We start from the raw sequence: 21,477 nt of genomic DNA, 5'->3' as shown, positions 1-21,477 counted from the left end.
AAAAATTTAAAGGCTTTTTTCTTAAACTTATTTTATGTGGGATTGTTTTTTTTAATTTTTCCAATTTGGGGGGGGAGGTGGGTAGAGGGGGTTCGCCGCCCATGTGGGTGGGGTCCTAGTTCCCGTCCAGGATTGAAGCCGCACCCCCTTCAGCAGAAGCAGGGGTCCTAAGCCTGGACGCCAGGACGTCCCGCCCTGGAATTGTCTGTTGCTCTGAGCATCTGACACCGTCCTGACGTCCAGGGAGAGGCCACCATGGCCCTGGAAGTGGTGGGGGGGGCTCTGATTCTGCACACCCCCCAGCCCCCCAAACGTGGCAGAGTCAGGAGAGGAGGCTTCGTGCGCCTCAGCCCCCAGGCCCCTGGGTCTCCTGACTCCCAGCCTCTGATGTGCCCCCCACCCCCAGCGTCCAGAGTGACGCCCCAGAGCAGAGAAGTTGAGCTGGCTGGAAAGACAGCTCTGGTGCTTTTTCTTTAGAAAAGCTACACTTTAATTAGGTAGTTTTTTTACAATGAAAACAGGTACCCAAGGACTGGTCATAAATGCTCACAACTGTACAAAAGGTAAATACAAAACCTGTGGCTGTGAGCCGGCCCACCCTGGGTCCTGGGCCGGCCCCACCCGGCTCTGAACCACCGCGGCACCGCCTTTGGTCCCTCAACCGCGCGGGTGGGGCCCATGCTGCCCCGGCAGGGAAGCCCTCCAGGGCAGCGGGATGTAAGAAAAACTAAGAAAAGGTACAAGTCGAACAGGCGGAGCTGTTGCCAAGATTAAGAAGTTATAACTTTTTTTTGGCTAAGTTTAACATTCAAAAACGTAATATTGAATCCAAAAGTGTCTTAAATCACACAAAAAGGACCCATATTAAAATTTAGAAAACAAGTCCAGGACACCCCAGAGAAACCAGGTCTGAAGCGTAAGTGGGCGGGGCCGCCCGGCGGGCCTAGGACGCGTTGGCCATGGGCTTGTACTTCTTGAAGCGCGTCCACTGGCCGGTGGCGTAGTTCATCTCAAAGACGGTGTCCACCAGCATGGTGGTGCTGCCCTGGCCGTCCGACTTGGGCAGGTCCTCCGTATGCTCGCTCAGCTTGATCTGGATCACGTCGCCCTGCTCCTGGCAGGGGTTCTCTGTGGGGGCGGGCGGGGCCGCTGGGCGGGGCCCGGGGCTACAGGGCCGGCCCCCGGACCCGCCCCCCGCGGGACCCGCGCCCGCCCGCGCCCCCACCCCGGACCCGGACCCACCTAACCCACCTAACCCACCTCGGGAGCCGGCCATGAAGCCCAGGATGAGCGCCTTCTCGGGCCGCGTGACCTTGTTGGCCGTCTTGAACATCTCCTGCGCCGCGAACATCTGCTCCCTCTGCGGGGAGGCCAGTGTGGGCACTGGGTTCCCCCCACCGGGCGCCGCCAGCACCCCAGGCCCCCCACCTACCGTGAGCGACAGGTTCTTCTTGGGCTGCTGCTGGGCGGGGGGCTGCTGGGCCTGGGGGGCCACCATGGCCACCGGAGGCGTCTGGGCGGCAGGGGTGGCGGCTGGGGGCGTGGTGGGCGTCAGGGGCGAGGGGGGTGCGGTGGGCGGGGGCGCCGCGGGGCTGGGCCCGCTGTTGTACAGGGGCGCCCGCTGCTTGAACTGCGCTGGGAGCGCCGGGCTCGGGGCGCCAGGCTCCTCGGGGGGACGGCTGGCCTGCAGGCTGGCATCCCGCGAAGATGGGGCTGCGAGCAGAGCAGAGCGTTGCCTGCTGAGGCCCAAGACCCCTGCTCTGCGTCCAACCCCTGAACGAGAAGTGGACGCACCCTCGTCCACGGCCGGGGAGCCGCCCTGAGGCTCCACACCGCCGGCACCTGGGGGCGAACCCGGGCAAGGCGGGAGCACAGGGCCCTGAGCCCAGCAGACAGGCGTCCAGGATCCGGGGGCACCTAGGCTCTGAGGCTACGGGCCGCCCCAGGCCTCGGGCTCCCCGAGGGGCCGCGCTTCCTGCCGGCATCTGAGCTGGGCCCGGGGCGGATGCCGGGCTGGGCCTCAGGGGCCTGGCCGCCTCTCCTTCCCGCCCACTTCTGAAACCACGGGGCTGGGTGGGCCCTGAGTCAAGGGACCCTGGCCTGGCCCCCTGCCCCCAAAGCAGGCCGCAAGGGGTCGCTGCCTGCCCGGCCCCGGGAGGGTGGAGCCTCGTTCACGTGGTGAGGCTCAAGCGGGCAGCGGGCCGCTCACCTGGCGGCGTCTCGGAGTTGGGGACGTAGGAGGAGGCCGGGACCACACTGGGCGTCGCCGGCAGGTAGCTCGTGGAGGGCAGCGCGGGTTCACTGTTCAGAGACCCGAGTTTCTGGAAGACAGAGGCCATGTTCCTCCCAGAAGAGCCCTGGGCCCTGACCTCTCAGGGCGGGACCCCCAGCCTGGAGCCGCCCGTGGCGGCTGGGCTGGGTGGTCCTGTCTGGTCAGGGACCTCCCCCCAAAGCAGCCGTCTTTGAGGAAAAAATCCAACGATGCTTGTCTTACCACAAATATGTGATAAAGGGAAAACCCAGTCCTTTCAAGATGGTGAGAACACACAGCTCTGCAATGCTCTCCGGAGGAGCCCGGCAGACAAGGGGATGCCCGCCACCCGCCTGTGTGGCCCCCACAGCGGAGGGGCCTCGGTGCAGGGACACCCTCCTGCAAGGCTGCCCGGCCGCCCCGCGGGACCGAGGGGATGCCGAGGAGCCCGTGCCCTGAGCCCGTGTCCACACCAGGCCCCCGTCAGCCCCCATGCTCCCGCGTGTGTCCCCGCAGACACGCCCCAGTGGCTAACGCTGGGAAAGCAGCACCCGCTCCGCCGCCCAGGCCCGCCCCGCTACCTGCGTGGACACCAGGCCGGCCGCGTAGTCGGGGGTGGCGTTCTCCACGACCGTCTCCTCCTTGGCGGGCTTCTCCACCGCCTCCGTGTCTGCAGGCAGAGCATAGCCTCAGTGCCCTAGGCCGGGGCAACGGGCCCCCAAGGCCACGGCCGCCTCGAGGGGAAGCCAGGCCAGTCTTGGGAGACGAGGTCGCCCGCGGGCACAGACAGTCGGGGAAGCAGCCAAGTACGCACCCAGGGCCCTCCTGCGCCTCTTGGCCTCCCGGCCGGCCCCAACCACATCCAGCTCGGAGATGTCCAGGAGCTGCCAACAGACAGAAGCCCCTCAGCCTCGGAAAAGGTGCACCAGGCCGGCCCAGGGCTGCGCGGGGCCTGCACCCACCTTCACGCCCCTCTCCTTCCGCAGGGGCGTCCTGGACGGCGGGATGGGCGTGCGGTTCCCAGCGGGGCTGAAGACGCTGGGGGCGGTGGGGCTCCTGAAGGGTGCCTGCTTCGGGATGCCTTTGAGCGGGGCTGTGAGGGGGCGGCTGTCAGGAGCCTCGGGTGCTGCCTGGCGAGTCCCCACAGCCCCGTCCACGCCCCAAGGGTCCTAGGTCTCCTCGAGGGCAGGGGCGTGCACACCCCAGGCCGGGGCCGCAGCTCCTCCCCTCAGCGGCCCCGTCTCTCACGGGGCCCCTGACACGCGGGGCATGGTGCCTTCCATAGGCCCCCATTCCCGCCACCCGGCCCAGCCCAGCACCCGTGAGCGGACACCAGCGCTTGTGGGTCCTCAGCAGGTCTGCCAGACAGTGGGGAGACCCTGAACCCCCTGTGGAAATCAGGCCCGGCTGGGGCTGGAGAGGAGGTTGCGGCAACTCCATCAGAGGATGGGGCACGGGGGCAGGGACGTGGCGGAACAGGGGCTCTCATCCACCTGACGCAAGGCCCAGGCCCCAGGGCGGTGGGGGCTGGGCGCCCTGCAGCTCGGCCACTGCCCTCTCCGACCCCCCACCTGTGGGCCAGCCCCGGGCCAGACCGGGCAGACAGCACCGGAGCTCCAGCCACGACGGAGGCCACGGGGGCCGACGGAGCTCTGCACGGAGAAGCCGGGCCATCCCCGGTGAGCGCGAGGACCCAGGCAGGAGGGGGCGGCCCACCACGCCCGCCGTGACGCGCGTCCCCCTCCAAGCCATGCCTCCTCGGCGGGGCGGAGGAGCCCCTCAGTCCGCACAGCCGAGCCTTCCCCGACCCTCGCCCCGGTGGCAGCCTTACTCGTGGTGTCCATCTTGCGGAGCAGCCCCCGGCCTTTGGCGTGGAAGGGCACGCCTGCGCTCCTCTTGAGCTGCTGGGCTGTCTCGGTGGCTGGAAGACAAGGGCCGTGTCAGCGCTCTGGGGGGCTGTGGGCTCACAAGGCGGAGCGGCGAGGCCTCGAGGAGGAGAGCCTGGGGCTCCTCCCTGGCAGGGGAGCGTCAGCACGGTGGGGGGGGGTCCCGAGGCCCCAGCTCCACGAGGCCACAGACCAGCGTGGACCCCGGACACTGTCCAGGGGAGCCAGGGTGGCGGTGCTCTATCTGATTCTTTGAAAACAGGCCACTTACACAGCTATCAATACCAACACCAGAACCACTTAAAACAGAAGTCTGCTATCGGTCAAAGGAATCGATATCCTAGCCTCTTTCCCAACAAGCACCTTCTAGGTACATTTTATAGCTGCTACTTAAGGAAACATTTAAGAAAATGACCAAACATCTTTATAGTCAAATTCAGGCCATTTGCAACTCCAGAACAGCCAGGGGACTATCTTGTCACCTGTGTGACTCAGCTGGTTCAGATAGTTTTTGGAACAAAGATTATAAATGCCTTCACCTAAAAACTTGCAAGTTTCTACAGGAGATTTTTAGAACCTACAGTTTAGCACAGCAATCAATGAATTTCTAATAAAACAAAAAATTATGTAGAACACTGTCTTTAAAAGATAATTAGGTACCATAAAACCTGAAGGAAACCTCAGAATAAAAACCACTGACATGGAACAGAAAGACAGCTTGCCAGCAGCCAGGCTCCCCAAGCCTGCAGGACCTCCCAGGCCCGGCCGGGCAGGGCGCCCCCACCCCGGGCGGGCGGAGGCCGCGGCACTCACACTTCTGGAGGAGCTCGGCCCTCAGCGTGGCGCTCTTCGGCTTCCTTTTCAGCTGAAAGTGCTTCACCGGGGGGGTGAGCGGGCCGGCGAGCGTCGTCAGGGCATTCTTGTTCAGGTACCGGCACTCCAGCGGGAGCATCGCGGACGCCTCGCACTCGCTCACTGCTCGGGGAGCCAGCGCGTCAGGAGGCACACCCCGCACTCAGACCCCACTTCCACAGCCAGTGTGGAAGCGCAGTTTCCTATCTGTGTTCGTGGAGCTTCTGCTCTGATCTCAAAACAGAGAAGAAGCATCCGCTGACCGCACGCCTGCCGTCACCCAGCAGTCAGAGCCACCGACCTGGGCCCAAGGGCGCCGGAATCCCCAAGGAGCAGCCTGAAGGCCGGAGCCCCCAGCCCAGCACAGCCGGCAGCCTCACGGCTGTCTGGACAGTGCTCCGTGCACGCCCAGGGCCAGCAGGACGAGGGTGCCCGCAGCGGTCCCGGTCTCCCCCCCCACCCCGTCGGGGGTGCTCCTGTCCCGCTGGACCCTGGTCCCCCGGAACGGCACCCAGGCCCGCGTCCCGGCCTGCGTGTAAGCTGGGGGCGAGAGCTCAGGAGCAAGGAAAGCAGGCGGCCCCACACTCCCGGCCCCGGGGGAGCACTCTGAATCTCCCCAGGGCTGCAGACAGAGTGGGCCCCTCCCCCGCAAGAGCACGCCCGGGAGGACCTGGACCTGCCGGGACCCTGGACGAGCTAGTCCCTGGGACACAGACAGCCGGTGTCCGCCCTGGTGCTCTAGGGCGACCATGGGTCGGTGGGCCGAGCGCAAGTCTGAAGAGCGGGAGCGGCCACCTCAGGGTTGAGAGCAGGCACAGGCAGCCACCCCGGACAGCCAGGCCGCCGGCCCTGCAGCAGCGCTGGGGGACAGGCCCGCCTTTCACGAGCTGCGGTGCCAGTTCTCAAAACTAGAGGGGTTCGGGGAGGAACAGGCCTTCCCATCTTTTCATGTTCTTCTGTCCGTTTGCAAGTAGTTCCTAAGTGGTTTGGAGTTCTTTTCTGGACAGACGCGCTGCGGGTATTTTCAGCACGCACAGGAGTGGCCAGCCCGTGCCAGGCAGCACCCAGGCTCCGGGGAACGGCCCGCGTGGGCCGGGCCGGCCCGCCGGGAACTGAGGGGGGGTGTGCAAGGTGAGCACAGGTCGCCGTGGTGCCCGGGACAGGGCGGGGACCCGACTCAGGACACGACAGTCACTTCAGGAGCGCTCTCAGGGCAGGCCCCCGCCTGCCCTGCAGACCGCACACCCGACCTACCCTTCTCTCTGAGCTCTCCTAAGATATCTTGGACGTTAGGGTTCTGCTCCTCCAAATCCAGATTAAGGGACCCGGTGTCGGGGAAGGACTTGAGGATGTCGGCCACCATGAGCACCCAGGGGTCCGAGTCCAGGGTGGCGAGCTGTATGATCTCCGTGAGCGCGCCCTTCATCTGCCAGAGAGCACAGAAGAGCGTCCTGGGCCACCCTGTCCTTCCCCTGCGTGGGCCTACGGGCGGGCGCTGAGCTGGGCCTCTGAGCGCCTCACCTTCTCACACGTGGGCCCGCGTCAGGCCTGCGGAGCTCCCGCAGGCACCAAGGGGCCCAGCCTCGAGGGGCCCTCCCAGAGCCCCAAGGTCACTCCGCTGCCCCGGATCCCCGGCTCAGAGACCCCCATCAAGAGCCCCCACGGCCTCCCAGTGCACGGCAGACAAAACGGGAGCCTGCAGACGGGGCGTCGGGTGTGGAGCTGGCCAGGGCGGGCAGTGGACAGCGGGCCTGGCGGGCAGAGCCAGCGGGCAGGGAGCGGGCAGGGAACAGGCAGAGGCTGCCACGAGGACCTGAGCCCCTTGCCACGTCTGGGCTTCTGGGACGGAGCAGCACCCAGGGAGGCCGCCCTCCCGAGGCCCTGGTGACAGGGGCCTGGGCCTGGGCTGCGGCCACTTCTGCCAAGGCCTCAGCCACCTCCCCAGGCCGCCAGCAGCCGAGTGTCTGTGCTCCCTAAGGCTGGAGGCCCAGACTTGGCGAGAGCCGCACCGCCTCCCGGCCCCGCCCCGCAGACCGAACCCCCCAGCACAGCCCTCGGGAATCAGGGAGCCCTCCTGCCTGGGCCCAGCGCCCTTCCTGCACGCCTGGCTGCCCACCAACGTCCGGGGCTCAGAGCGCAAGGCCCAGCCTTGGTGCCCAACACTGGGTCCCTCCCGCTGGCTGCGTGCAGGGTCGAGGGCCAGCTGACCCAGCTCTGCAAGGCTGTACCCCGAAATATCTGGAAACGTGTTCTCGCTACGTGTGACTAAACAGTAAAAGTTCCTTTATTAATTTAACGCTTGTTCTGGGGGCTATCACGGCATCTAATACCCTCCACCTTTGATTTAGCTGAGCTCCACTGTTTCCTCCATTAAAAACAAAAGGTATGAAACGAAAAAGTTTTATCTGTCACTTACTACAATGAGTTAGAGGGTAAGAACATGTCGACGACAAACTAAATTTACATAAAATGCAGAACAAGAACACCCCAACTCACACCCCATCTCCCCAGGGGCTTCACAGGCAGGCTGTGCCCTGGGTACCGTCAGGACCGTGAAACCCAGGCAGGCAGATGGCAGGGCGGCCCGCCCCGCGCCTGGGCCCAGAGTCAGAAAGCAGGGGGCCGGGGCAGTGGGCCGGGCAGCGTCAGGAGGACCACCTGGCCGGTCCTCAAGGAGACCAACACAGGGTTCCCGGGAGGCCTCCCACAAGGCTTCCACGCTCTCACCGCAGAGGGCCGGGTTCAGCCCCTGCCCGGGGAACCAAGATGCCAGAGACCACCAGGCACAAGCAGAATTACAGAAACAGACACGAGGAGAGCAGCAGGAGGGCCGGCACTCCACTCCGCGCACAGACCCAGAAACCGGGAAGGCCCGCTCACCACACTCGTAGGCGAACGGCTACATTCATGACACCCCCAGAGCAGCAGCGACGCCAAGGCCATCATCTAATGAAAGCTTCATCCACACAAGGGAACACTGGTCGGGCAACAGAAGGACACAGGTGGTAACACGGGTGAGCCACGAAAGCTCTAGGAAGCAGCCAGCCCTGAGCACACACGCCGCGTGGTTCTGCGCGGGTCAGACACCAGGACAGGTTGCCCAGCAGGTGCAGGAGGTGGACGGCGGTCCCAGGGCTGGAGCTGGGACAGGGACAGACTTCCAGTGAGCTCGCGGTCGCCTCCTCTAGGTGACACAAGTGTTCTGGTCTCAGAGAGCGTTGTGAGGTACCCAAACCACTGATGCACTTTAAGAGTGAATCTGACCTGAGTATCTCAGTCTGAAAAACTGTATGCGCAAAGAACAGGGGGCCGCAGGGGAGCCAAAGCCCGCAGCTGTCCCCAAAGCTGGCGGTAGACCTGGGCACCTGCCTGGAGGCAGTGTGTCCCCGCCCTGGCTGGGCGTCGCGTGCCTAGGTGTCCGTTCTGGGCGACAGAGCTGGGCTCTCTGGAGGGAAGCCGGCAGGGGCAGGGACGGTCCTCGGCCCGGCCCCCCGACACGGAGACCCTGGAAGAGCCGCGCTGGGAAGCGCCTGCTTCAGTCCAGCGGAGTCACAGTCAGGGAGGAACCAGGAGGCAGAGGAGCAGCCACAGTCAAACAAAGAGCAAAGGGCAGAAACACCAACAGCCACGAGACACGCCTCCACCGAGCACGTGATGTCTCTGACCACTTACAGCGCCAAGAATTTTTTACACTCTACAAAATAAGGAGATAAAGCAGAGAAATGAGTTTAGACACAGCAAGACAACAGGAGGTAATAAAAGCAATAAAAAGACCATACCAAGAAATAGACTTAAGGCATCATGCAATCTCTAAGAACGCACTCCAATGACCAGGAGCCTCCCGCAAGCTTGAATGGATGACAGAGATGAAGGGCATGGTGCTCCCAGTATGTAAACATGGATGCTGTCCTTCAGTAACCCCTAAGTCCAGGGGACCCCACTCAAGCTGCAGAAATATTTCCTTCACAAAACTACAATCTGATTCTAACTTCCTATGAGAAAAGCAATAAAAGTAAGAAGTTGTAAAAGAAGATAACACAAGAAAGATCAATTCCACCAGATATCACAATTATAAATGCCAGATGAGATTAAACACGTCCTTTACCTCTCGCTTTATTCCCAGATAAACTTCAAATGGATTGAAGTTCAATTTGAGAAATGAGACCTAAATGCCCTGGAAGGACCGCAGAAGTCTTTCTTTTGTGTGACTGGTGAGAGCAAGTCCTCTGGAGTTACGATTCTCAGCTGAGGAGCCATAAAAGACAAGAGCTTGAAGTTTACCACTTAAGTATTTTTTCTATGAAAAACTACACAAAAAAATCCAAATCCCATAAATGAAATCAAGAGAAATGTCACACTGGGTAAAAAAATAAAAATTTGTAACTCCTATCACAGGCAATTAAACACACACAGGCACACATGAGTGTTATATTGTATAGATGTCTCTATTATACATAGAGAACAAAGAGACTGATTCTACATGTCAATTTTTTAAAGTTTACCATCAGAAAAATGATTTAAGACCCTTAAAAATGCAAGGGATACTTGGCCTCATTCAACATAAAAGAAGTGCAAAACAAACGCAGAAGGAGACAGTTCCCCCGTGAGGGATGGCGGGGTGGAGCAGTGGGCTGCTGTGGGCCCCGGGATGACAGGCAGGATGGTGAGGGGCTGGCCACACAGGCCCGCATCCAAGGTGCATCCAACCCCTGAGGGCCCCGTGAGGGGGGGCCCGCTGCGGGCCCCAGGAGAATGGGCAGGACAGTGAAGAGCTGGCGGCACAGGCCCGCGTCTAGCCTGCGTCCAGCCCCTGAGGGCCATGGCCCGAGCCGGCCTGGCCGCCCCCAGGATGGCAGGAGCAGCAGCTCCGCGCTCACCCGGGGCCTCAGCAGGTGGGGCCGCGGCGAGCAGGAGCCAGAGTGCTTCCCACGGAGGAGGGGGCCACACACGGGTCGGAACCGAGGCTGGAACCCACGCCCTCGGCAGGGAGGGTGCGGCTCCTCCTCAGTGGACCAGCAGGGAACTCCCCCTGCCAAGTTCACCTCAGTGATGCTCATCAGTTTATGACGAATGCACTTCCTGCCTGAGCAACTGGCACATCTAAGAACTTATCCTCTGGATTAAAGAACGAAAGGTAAGACTGGATACTAGAAAATTCCTAGAGGCAGAACACTCTTTGACATAAAACACAGCAATATATTTTTGGATTCATCTCCCAGAGATGGATGGAAACAAAAACAAAAATAAACCAATGGGACCTAGTTAAAAGTTTTTACTCAGCAAAGGAAACAACAGACAACCCACAAAATGGGAGAAAATATTTGAAAATGATGCAACTGACAAAGGATTAATCTCCAAAATGTACAAACAGCTCATATGGCTCAATAAAAAATTTAAAAAACTGGCAGAAGAAAGATCAAAGTAGACACTTCTCCAAAGACATCAGTTCAGTCCAGTTGCTCAGTCCTGTCCAGCTCTGTGACCCTGTGGACTGCAGCACGCCAGGCCTCCCTACAGATGGCCAAAAGGACACATGGAAAAATGCTCAACACTGCTAAATATTAGGGAAATGCAAACCAAAACTACACTGAGGTATCACCTCACACTGGTCAGAATGGCCATCAAAGAGTTTATCAACAGCTAAGTGCTGGAGAGGGTGTGGAGCAAAGGGACCCTCCTACACTGCTGGTGGGGTGGGCATTGGTGCAGCCACTGTGGGGAACCGTGAGGAGGGTCCTTAAAAACCAGAAATGGAGCTGCCGCGTGGCCCTGCAATCCCACTCCTGGGTGTAAATCCAGAGAGAACTGTAACACACGCACCTTTATGCTCACAGCCGCCAGGGCATCGACGCCACCTGAATGTGCATCGACAGAGGAGTGGATAAACAAGACGTGGTGTACACACACAACGGAATACAGAAACCGCGTCATGTGCAACAACATGGGTGAACCTAGACATCATACCAGGTGACCTGAGTGCGTCAGACAGGGAAAGAGAAGTACATGATGTCACTTATGTGTGGAATCTAAAACAAATTATACAAGTGAACTTACACACAAAACAGAAAGACATAGAACACAAATTTAGGCTTGGCAAAGGGGGAGGAATAAATCAGGAGTCTGGGATTAAAATATACACACTATTATACATAAAATAGATAACCAACAAGAATCTACCATATAACACAGGAAACTATACTCAACAGTTTGTTAATAATGTATAAAGGAAAAGAATCTAAAAAAGAAGATGCGTTGTGTGTGAATATCTACACTACACGTCTGACACTGACAACATCACTGTGCAGCAGCTATATTTAACAAAAATAAAAACTACAACAGCAAAGGATGCGCCCTCTAGTTACCTTGCACACCTGAGAATTCGCAGCAGCAGACAGCAAACGACTGCACGCCCACCCAGGCGGACGGACGGGGGACAGAGCGATAAAGAAGGTCCTGGGCAGGAGAGAACGAGGCTGCAGCGCGGAACAGGCGCCAGGACGCCACGAGACAGCCCCACCACGAACGCGTGTCTCCGCTGCTCACCCGCCCCGCAGGCACCGGCCCCTTCCTCAGGCCCGGCTGCCTGGGGCACTGGGCATACAGCAGGACAGGGCACCGGGTCTCAGAGGCAGCCCCGGGCAAGCACTGCATACACAGAGATGTCAGCTGTGTCCACAAAAGCTACTGCTACGGGCTGACCGGGCCCCCAAAAAGCTCTGGAGTCCTGACAGACCTCAGAATCCAACCCCACTCGCAGACAGGCCACGTTACAATGAGCTCATTGGATCAGGCACTAGCGTCCTTATGAAAGGGCCGTCTGGACAGACAGACACACGCAGAGGCAGGGCAGCGTGCAGCCTCCACGGGGAGCCAGGCTCGGGTCGGGGGCGAGGCCTTCCCCGGCCAGAGCTCAGGAGGGGCCCTCAGAGCTGCGACACCGCATGCCACTGCGGGTCCGAGGGCAACCCGAGCAGAACAGCCTGGCTACAGGAGGCGGCTGGGCAGAAAGGGAGAAAAAAAAAAGAAGGGGGTTAAAGACCCAAAAGCCCACTGTTACAAACTGCACGGTCCAACGCTGACAGCCTAGTCTTCCGGAGACAGGTGAGCAGGCCGGGCCGTCCTGAGCGGCTCAGCGTCCTTTCAAAGGAGCCCCGCTCACGGCCACGCGGGTGAGGAGGGCCCTCCAGGGAAACCGAGCAGCCCGCCCAGAAGGATGGCTCATCGAGGCGTCCCATCATCCAGGACACGGACTGTGTAAATCAGCAAGCTTAAGGTGTCCTATTCCAGCAGCCCAGGCCTTCAGATGAAACTGTCACAGCGGGAGGCCTGCCGTCAGCCACGCTCTCCCAGTGACCAGCCTTGACTGTGGCTCCGGCGGGGACAGGGTTCCGGCCCCGAGGGCCGACTGGCACGGGCTGCCCTGAATACACAGACCCACGCAGCCCCACAGACCCAGGAGAAAAGAGGGGTCAGCTTCATGCAGGCGCCCGGCGGGGACCCACGGCCCAGACAGACGCGCTGGGGCGTCTCGCGGGACTGTGGACGCAGCGTGGAGAGAAACGAAAGCAGCACGCCTGACGACTCTCGAACGGAACTTCAGAAGCATAAACCACGAGCCCCAAAATGCGTTACCGGGTACCTAAGTGACGAGCAGACGGAAGATTTTAGCAGGCGGTAGCAAGATGGCAGACGCAATCTGTAATGTTCAAACCCAGCAGCGTTTAACATGGAAATGCACAAAGAGCCCCTGCAGATCCACAACAGGACAGCAGAAACACACGGAGGCAGGACACGGGCCGGCATTACTAAGACGCAACAAGCAAAGGGGACACCTGAGAAGGCAGCACACGCGGCCAGAGGCCCCGGGCGGAGCAGAGAGCAGCAAAGGAACCCACGGCAGCGCTGCCCACCAGCAGCCTTCCAGGAGCAGGCACGTGATCACAGCTGGGGCGAGGGTGGGGGGGTCACTGCGAGCCGAGCGTGCGCCTCGCTGCCCCGGCGGCAAACTCACCTCACCCCACGTCGGGCACAGACTGCAGCCAGGCGTGCACGCTAAGTAAGGAGCCCCCAGTCGCGGCCTGTTGCCATCTGGGCTGGAGGGGGACGCACAGCGGCAACAGTGGGCCAGGGGTCACTTGTTTTCCCGCCGAGGGCCGGACAGGGACGCATGAGGCCTTCCGGTCACACAGGCTCTGTCGTCTTTTTTAACCAACCCCTTTAATAAGTTCAAAACAGCCTCTGTTTAAAGACTGCACAGAAAACAAGTCACAGGCCTCAGCTTGTCAACCCCTGGGTTAGAGGAGCAGCAACATGGATGAATATTAAAAATATGTTTTCTGCAAAAAAGCTGATAGAGCTATAGAAGACAATATAATTTAAATCAATTAAAAATATATGCCACCTCCCTTCAGTTTGAACACTCTACCAGACATGCTCAACATCGTTAGGGACAACAGAAACTGAATCTGAAATCTACTCACGAACTTCACGCTCCAAGCGGGACAGTGAAATGAATGAGAGAAATGCCTCAGAAAGCAGCCTGGCAGTTTCCCACCATTGAACCCAGCCGTCCTCCCGGGCGCTGCCTCTACAGAGTCGGCCACAGTCCACACAGGAAACGTGTCCCCTCAGGACGATACCCGTCAGCAGGAAGTTATGGGCTGCTCACACACACCACACGCACGTGGATCTGAAATGCTGCTGCCGGATGAAAGCCAGGTCAAAACCAAGCACCACTGATACAGCAGTCCAGGGAGCGCCAGCTCGCTATGGGGACAGAGGTGGGTGAGCGGCTCCTTCGGCGTGGGGTCGGGGGACGACGGGAGGGGGGCTGACGACGGAGAGGCAGGAGGAGCCCCCACCTTCACGGGGTGGTTTCACAGGTGAGCACGTGTCAAAGTGCACACTCAACCACGTTTATGCCCGCTGCACTTAGAGTGGAAAAAAGTCCCTAAGAACAACACACATGTTGAAAGACATAATTTCAGGAAGCCCAATAGGCTTTGCAGGATCAATTTTAAAAATGTCCGCACAGGAAGAACAGGGAAAGCTGCTGCCTAGGGGAAGCGGGAGTAGGAATGGGGGTGAGAGAGAAGTGAAACTGATGAGAATATGGAGGGAATCGGAAAGTAAAGCTAAAAGAATTTTTTTAACTTATTTATTTTTGGCAGTAAATCAGCTCAACAATAGGAGAAGGAAGACATGGGTAAGTCAGAGGCTGCCCAGATCCCCAGAGAGGAAGACCCCGTCAGAAAACACCGAAGCGGCCACAGAGGACACAGAGGCAGCCCCACAGCCGACTGCGGCCGCAGAGCAGGGACAGGACTGGGCGACAGGCGGGTCAGCGGGGGAAAGACGAGCGCAATTTCAGAAGCCCAACGGACTCTGGAGGATTCCTTTGACAAAATGTCTTCACCAAAACATGTCCTGGCCACAGCCAGAGCTGGTGCGCGTGTGGGCAGAACAGTCTCTCCTTCACTGGGCGTCTGGCCTGGCTTCCCGGGTGACGAACCAGCTGACCCTGTCAGGGATTACAGGGATCCCATGGAAGTCTCGCAAGCGGGATAACTTTATGATTTAAAGTGTTATCTCAGTCATCCCTAAAACTCTTCCTCAAACGTCCTACGGTGGCAATGACAAGGTCTCAGACAAGAGCCATCCCTGGTTTTATTAGCAGCAGCATCTCGTTTCCTCAAAGTCCTTTCAGATATAGCTAAAACATCATGAAGTCTGCATTTATGCGTTTTGACTCTTGGCAGCTGACCAGCACTGCCTCCTGATGTCATTCTGACTTCCTGAGCCAATTTCAAAATGCTTAGAAGAAGGGGCCCTAAATCACTTCTGTACCCCCCTCAATGAATAAACTTACAATACTGGGCCATCAAACTACTTTTTCTACCTCCCTGGGATTGTTAAGAACTGTTGTTTACTTAGCTTTAAAGAGAAATAGATACATCACAAAACACATGGACTGATTTGAAGATTTCATTAAGAAACACAAGCTGGAGCAGAAGCCACGTATAATGTTTACGCTCACACGGCTGGGCTAAGGGGTCCAAAGCTGTTCTGGGTGTGTCCGAGCGTGCACCTGCATCAGATCAACCCCGGAATTGCAAGCAGTGAGGTGGACCGCCCTCCCCAGCGTGGCTGCCCCTCATTCAATCAGCTGAAAACCTGAACAGAACAGACAGGCTAGTAAGATCAAACTCCTTCAGCCTGACTACTGAGCTGAGACTGATCTTTCCCAACCCTGGGACTTAGATGAGATACTGGCCCTTCTCCGGCCTGCTGGTTTTTCAGACTGGTCTCAAACTTGCTGGCTGCAGATCCTGGGCCTTTTCAGGAGGCTGTCATAAGCCAATTCCTTTTAATAAAGCCAGGACCTCTTTCTCTCTCCCCCTCTATATGGCATATATAGGTACACATAAGGCTTCCCTGATGGATCCATGGTAAAGAATCTGCCTGCAATGCAGGAGATGCAGGAGACTCAGGGTTCAGTCTCTGGGTCGGGAAGATCCTGGATGAGAGCATGGCACCCCACTCCAGGATTCTCGCCTGGAGAACCCCATGGACAGAGGAGCCTGGTGGGCTGCAGTCCACGGGGTCGCAGAGTCAGACACGGCTGGGCACGAGCACCAAGGGTGCATGAGGCTCACACGGGCATCCGGGTGGTTCTGTTTCTCTGGGGAACCCTGACCCAGTGTGGAACGCGTGTTGTTCTTGTTCACTGGCTCAGCCGTGTCTGACTCTTGGCAAACTCAAGGATCGCAGCACACCAGGCCTCCCTGTCTCTCACCATGTCCCAGAGTTTGCTCGAACCCATGTCCACTGAGTCGGTGATGCCATCCAACCATCTCATCTCTGCCGCCCCCCTCTTCCTTTTGCTTTCAGTCTTTCCTAGTATCAGTCTCTTCCAATGAGTTGGCTCTTCACTTCAGGTGGCCTAAGTATTGGAGCTTCAGCATCAATCTTTCCAATGAACACCCAGGACTGATCTCCTTTAGGATGGACTGGTTGGATCTCCTTGCAGTCCAAGGGACTCTCAAGAGTCTTGTCCAACACCACAGTTCAAAAGCATCAGTTATTTGGTACTCAGCCTTCTTTATAGTCCAACTCTCACATCCATACATGACCACTGGAAAAACCATAGCCTTGACTAGATGGACCTTTGTTAGCAAAGTGATGTCTTTTCTTTTTAATACACTGTCTAGGTTTGTTATAGTTTTCCTTCCAAGGAACAAGTGTCTTTTAATTTCATGACGTAATCACAGTCCACAGTGATTTTGGAGCCCAAGAAAGTAAAATCTATCACTGTTTCCAATGTTTCCCCATTTACCTGTCATGAAGTGAGGGGATCAGATGCCATGATCTTAGCTTTTTGAATGCTGAGTTTTAAGCCAGCTTTTTCATTTTCCTCTTCCACCTTTATCAAGAGGCTCTTCAGTGTCTCTTCCCTTTCTGCCATTAGGGTGGAGCACACACAGCCCAGCTATCTGGTGTCCCTTTATTTATGGTCCTACATAAAAAACTCAGAACGCTATCCCCTAAGGTATCAGATCCTTACATACTTAAAGAAAAGGAACTAAGATGGCTAAATAGATTAAGATGTTTTGGAATAAAAAGTTTAACATTAAATCTATAAATAAAAATGTCTTTCAGAAAAGTAAATTATCCAGAAAGGCCTAGTTCTTTCAATCTAGCTAAGTAAAGTTTTCATTATAATTTCTTGTAATGATAGGCAAATCCAAGAATAAACTATAGAAGAATCAACCAAAGAAAGCTGGTCTACTTATATCAAAGCTGGACCAAAAACAACCAGACAAAACATGACCAGCTACAGAGATTTTTACATAAAGATCTGTGATTCAACTCACAAGGCAACAGTTACAATTCTGAACTTGCACACACCTGACGACATAGCTTCACAGTGTAGAAAGCAAAAGTCGATAAAACTATAAAACCAGACAAACGCACAATCATAACTCAGATAAGTATATGCCTCTCATTAACTGATATAGATGATTAAACAGATTTGACCTACTGAATATATACTGGGCAATGGATCGCAAAACTAGATGAAAAAAATGCTTCTCAAACTCACTCGCAATGCTTATAAAAACTGACCATTTATTTTTGCCATTAAGCAAATCTTACATTTCAAATGACTGAAATAATACAGACTATGTTCTCTGACAAGCACTTATCCCAGCTAGAAATCACTAGTAAAAACATAAGTAAAACCTCACTCCCTCTAATGTACGAAAATTAAAAAACATTCTAAATTACAAAGAGGTCAGTGAGGAAATCAGCATAGAAATTACAAAATAATGCCCCTTGGTAATGATAACACCATCAACATTTGTAGGACACAGCTAAAGACATAAGAGAAAAAAACCTGACTTAATAAAATATTTTAGAAAAGGAAAACGGCTGGAAAATGAGGTCAATATCCCCCTTAAGAGATCAGAAAAGGAACAACATACATACCAAATAAAGGAAGAAAATAATTAAAGTAGGAGAATTATTGACCATGGGCTCCTCTGGGGGTCAAGTGGTTAAGAATCCACCTTGCAACGCAGCGGACAGCAGCTTGATTCCTGGTCCCGGCAGATCCCTCACACTGAGGGGTGACTGAGCCCGCGGCCACAAGAGAAGCCCCTGCAGTGAGCGCCCACGCGTCGCACCGGAGAGGAGCCTCCTCTCCACGCAGCCAGAAAAAGCCCGAGCACAGCAAGAAGACCCACCACAGACAAGAAGTAAAATGAGTAAACAAATCTTAAAGTTAAGGAAAAAAGATTAGCGAACAGAAAATGAACAGATAACAGAAAAATGAACAAAGTCAAAAGGTGATACTTGGAAAAGCCTTATGAGACTGGCAAACAGCTGATGAGATCAATCAAGGGGGAAAAGTGGGGGGAAGGAAACAACAGTACACATGCTCCTAACATTAAAAAAGATAAAAGAAGGCTATCATCTACTTTATGCTAATAAAGTCGCAGTTTTAATGCAAACTGCCAAACCACTAGAAAATATACAGTGTCCAAAAAGTTTAAGAAGAACATAAAACCAAACATCAGTACTCAAACATCTTCTCACAGGGAAAATCCAGTCCCCTAGCTGGCTTATTACAAAGTTCTACCAAACATTTAGGAAGAAATAATTCCACTATTAAACAAAATTTCCAAAAGAGAGGAAAACAGAAGATGTATTACCACCGCATTTATAAAGAAATTCAATACCAGTATCTAACGAAGACAGCCTGGGGAAGTAAAACTAGCGGTTAATCTCACCCATGAACACAGATACAAAATTCCTACACACTGCATGTGCGCTCGGTTGTATCTGATCCTTAGCGACCCCGTGGACTGTAGCCCACCAGGCTCCTCTGCCCATGGGATTCTCCAGACAAGAATACTGGAGTGGGTGGCCATTTCCTTCTCCAGGGGATCTTCCTGACCCAGGGATCGAACCCACATCTCTAGTGTCTCCTGTACTGGCAGGCGGATTCTTCACACTGCACCACCTGGGAAGCCCATTGGGATGGCACAGTCCTACACATAAAATGACCAAGTTAGGTTTACCTCAGGGAAGCTAGGTTGGTTAGCAATTAACGCTACTTTGTAAATGTGGCAACCAATATGTCAATAGACATTAAAAACATCTGATAAGTTCCATATTCACTCATATTTACCCCCACCACAACTGCTAACAAAACTGGGTTCACCTCTTGGTTGGCACCGAGCCAGAAGACACAAGCAGGCTGAACGGTGGGAGGAGGGAGTGAGGAGGAAGCGACCCGAAGCGACCTTGCCTGCGTATTCACCAAAGGGTTTTTGGTGGTTGCCAGTCCAACCTTTAGTTGACTGAATCCCAGGGGTCAAGATCATCACTCCATCCTCTACCTGGGTGGGGGTCTGAGTTCTTGCAGAACTCCAAGACAGGTATCAGATTGTTGTGCATGTCCCCTGAGGAAGAACTAGGACTCTGTTTTATGGCAACTACATTTTCTTGACTGCAGAGACATCACTTTGCTGACAAAGGTCCGTACAGTCAAGGCTACGGTTTTTCCAGTGGTCATGTATGGATGTGAGAGTTGGACCATAAAAAAAGCTGAGTAACAAAGAATTGATGCTTTTGAACTGTGGCGCTGGAGCAGACTCTTGAGAGTCCCTTGGACTACAAGGAGATCCAACCAGTCCATCCTAAAGGAAATCAGTCCTGAATATTCTTTGGAAGGACTGATGCTGAAGCCCCAATACTTTGGCCACCTGATGTGAAGACATGACTCATTGGAAAAGACCCTGATGCTGGGAAGGATTGAAGGCGGGAGGAGAAGAGGACGACAGAGGATTAGACGGTTGGATGGCATAACTGACTCAATGGTCATGAGTTTGAGCAAGCTCTGGGAGACAGTGAGGGACAGGGAAGGCTGGCGTGTTGCAGTCTATGGGGTCGCAAAAAGTTGGACACAACTGAGTGACTGAACAACAACAGTCTCTTGACTACTTTTCCTCTGCTCCTGCCTTCTCTCACTTCCCTTAAGATCATTAATTACTGAGAACCTGCTCAAGGGCAAACTTTGTGGCCAGGCTTAGATGGCAAAATGGCCTAGGCCCAAAATGGCTTTTTCTTAAAGTTTGGCCATGAACTCAGGACAAGTATGGTTAATAAATAGGTTGGGGCAGGAGGCAAACTTCCACCCACCCTAGGCCAGGTTCCTGGAGGGCTTTGCACCAGAGAAATGCTTTGCAGAAATGAAAGGCAAAACCAGACATCAGGGAGCTTCCCCCCCACCCCCACCCCACAAGCATATCCTAAGAGGAGTACACCTGCCTAGTTACAGCTAAGAGCTTCTGGGATCCAAAGACTTCACGAAAAAAGCTAAGCCGGGACACAACTGGAAGACATTTGTAACATACATAACTGAAAAAGAAGTCTGCTATTCAAAATTTATTTTTTAGGAAAACTCCTACAAAGTGGGAACTCCCTGTGGGTCCAGTGGTCAGGACTCCACGCTCCACACTTCCACTACAGGGGGAACGGGAACTAAGATGCTACCAGCTACCTGGGACACCAATACATAAATTGTAACTTTTAAAAGCTCCTACAAGACAATGGAAAAAAGAAACCCCAATGAGGAAAACAACTTTGGGACAGACAATTCACAGAAACGAACAGTGAACAAACACGGGAGAAGGTGCTCCACCACACGCATGCGCACGGAATACGATCCAGCAGTGAAAACTAAACCACAGCGGGGGCGCCTGCCGGACGCATTTGTCAAAGGTGTTACCGGAAGCACACAGACACACCCGCACCCCTCACCCAAAACACACGACACCGTGAGCCCAGCTCAAACCAGGGCAAACCCAACGGACGGCTGGAAAAGGCACCTACAACTAACATGTCGCAAAGCGGGGCAGAGAAGCGGTCCCCTCCCAAGGGGGCGGGCGGAGGGGAAGGGGGCTCCGGACACAGCTTTCTTCTGCTCCTTAAGCAGCGTGAGGAGGACAGGCGGGTTGCCGTGTGGCTCGGTAAACTGATCAATGTGCACTCCTGTGCACGTTAGATGCTGAAGCTCCGATACTTTGGCCACCTAATGCGAAGAACTGACTCACTGGAAAAGACCCTGAGGCTGGGAAAGATTGAAGGCGGGGGGAGAAGAGGACGACAGAGGATGAGATGGCCGGATGGCATCACCGACTCAGTGGACATGAGTTTGGGTAAACTCCGGGAGTTGGTGATGGACAGGGAGGCCTGGCGTGCGGTCCGTGGGGTCCGCAAAGAGTCGGACACGACTGAGCGACTGAACTGAACTGGACACGTTAGACGTCCTGTACACGACGGGACAGGAAACCACCAGAGCGGGAGAGGCGCTGCGACGGGAGCTGGAGGGCGTGTAAACGAGGATGGTGCCTCAACGTTTTGAAAAACTCCTTATTTTGCGCAAAAAGTGACACCGTTTAATGTACCGTTAAGGAGGAAAAAAGGAAAGAGGACAGACCCACTGAGGAGAACGAAGCGAAATACGCGAGCGTGTGGCAAGAACCCGGAGCGCCAGGTGACCCAACCGGGCGGAGACCCCAAAAGCTGAGGGGAGTGAGGCCGGCGCCCCGAGCCCCTCAAGCGCGGGGAGGGCCAGGGAGGGGGCGCGGCCGGGGGGCAGAGTGTCCGAGGGGCGCGAGCGGAGGGGAGAGGCGGCGGCGCGCGAGGGGGCCGCGAGGGCCGGGGTCTCGCGTCCGCACCGCCGCCCGCCTCACCTCGTCCACCGTGCGGCGCGGGAGGTGCAGCGTCCCGAGCAGCAGCTTCAGCTTCACGGCCGACGAGAGGCCGTGGAAGCAGAGGCGGATGTTGTCGATGACCGCGGCCGTGAGTAGGGACGCGATGCTAGGCGGCGCCCACAGCTCGTCCGTGGCCCCCAGCTTGTTGTGAAGCCACAGGCCCGTGTCGCTCTCCCGCATGGACGCCATCTTGGGGGGGAAAAAGCCG

The 21,477-nt window shown here is 56.0% G+C and overlaps 1 protein-coding gene across 1 annotated transcript; it reads right to left on the bottom strand.

Annotated features, from left to right (window-relative positions):
- Positions 1-466: 466 nt before the first annotated feature.
- Positions 467-21,459, bottom strand: NELFA (negative elongation factor complex member A). Its single transcript, XM_043448428.1, has 11 exons — positions 21,249-21,459; positions 6,244-6,415; positions 4,951-5,112; positions 4,083-4,172; positions 3,214-3,344; positions 3,066-3,135; positions 2,833-2,921; positions 2,210-2,321; positions 1,433-1,713; positions 1,261-1,360; positions 467-1,128 (listed from the first exon to the last, which is right to left on the bottom strand). The coding sequence occupies exons 1-11, from the start codon at positions 21,456-21,458 to the stop codon at positions 944-946; spliced, it is 1,602 nt and encodes a 533-aa protein (XP_043304363.1). The 5' UTR covers position 21,459; the 3' UTR covers positions 467-943.
- Positions 21,460-21,477: the final 18 nt, after the last annotated feature.

This window comes from Cervus canadensis, chromosome 26, assembly GCF_019320065.1.
Source record: "Cervus canadensis isolate Bull #8, Minnesota chromosome 26, ASM1932006v1, whole genome shotgun sequence".
Lineage (NCBI taxonomy): Eukaryota > Metazoa > Chordata > Mammalia > Artiodactyla > Cervidae > Cervus > Cervus canadensis.
The sequence above is the reverse complement of the archived record's forward strand: the minus strand, read 5'-3'. Positions and strand labels throughout refer to the sequence as shown.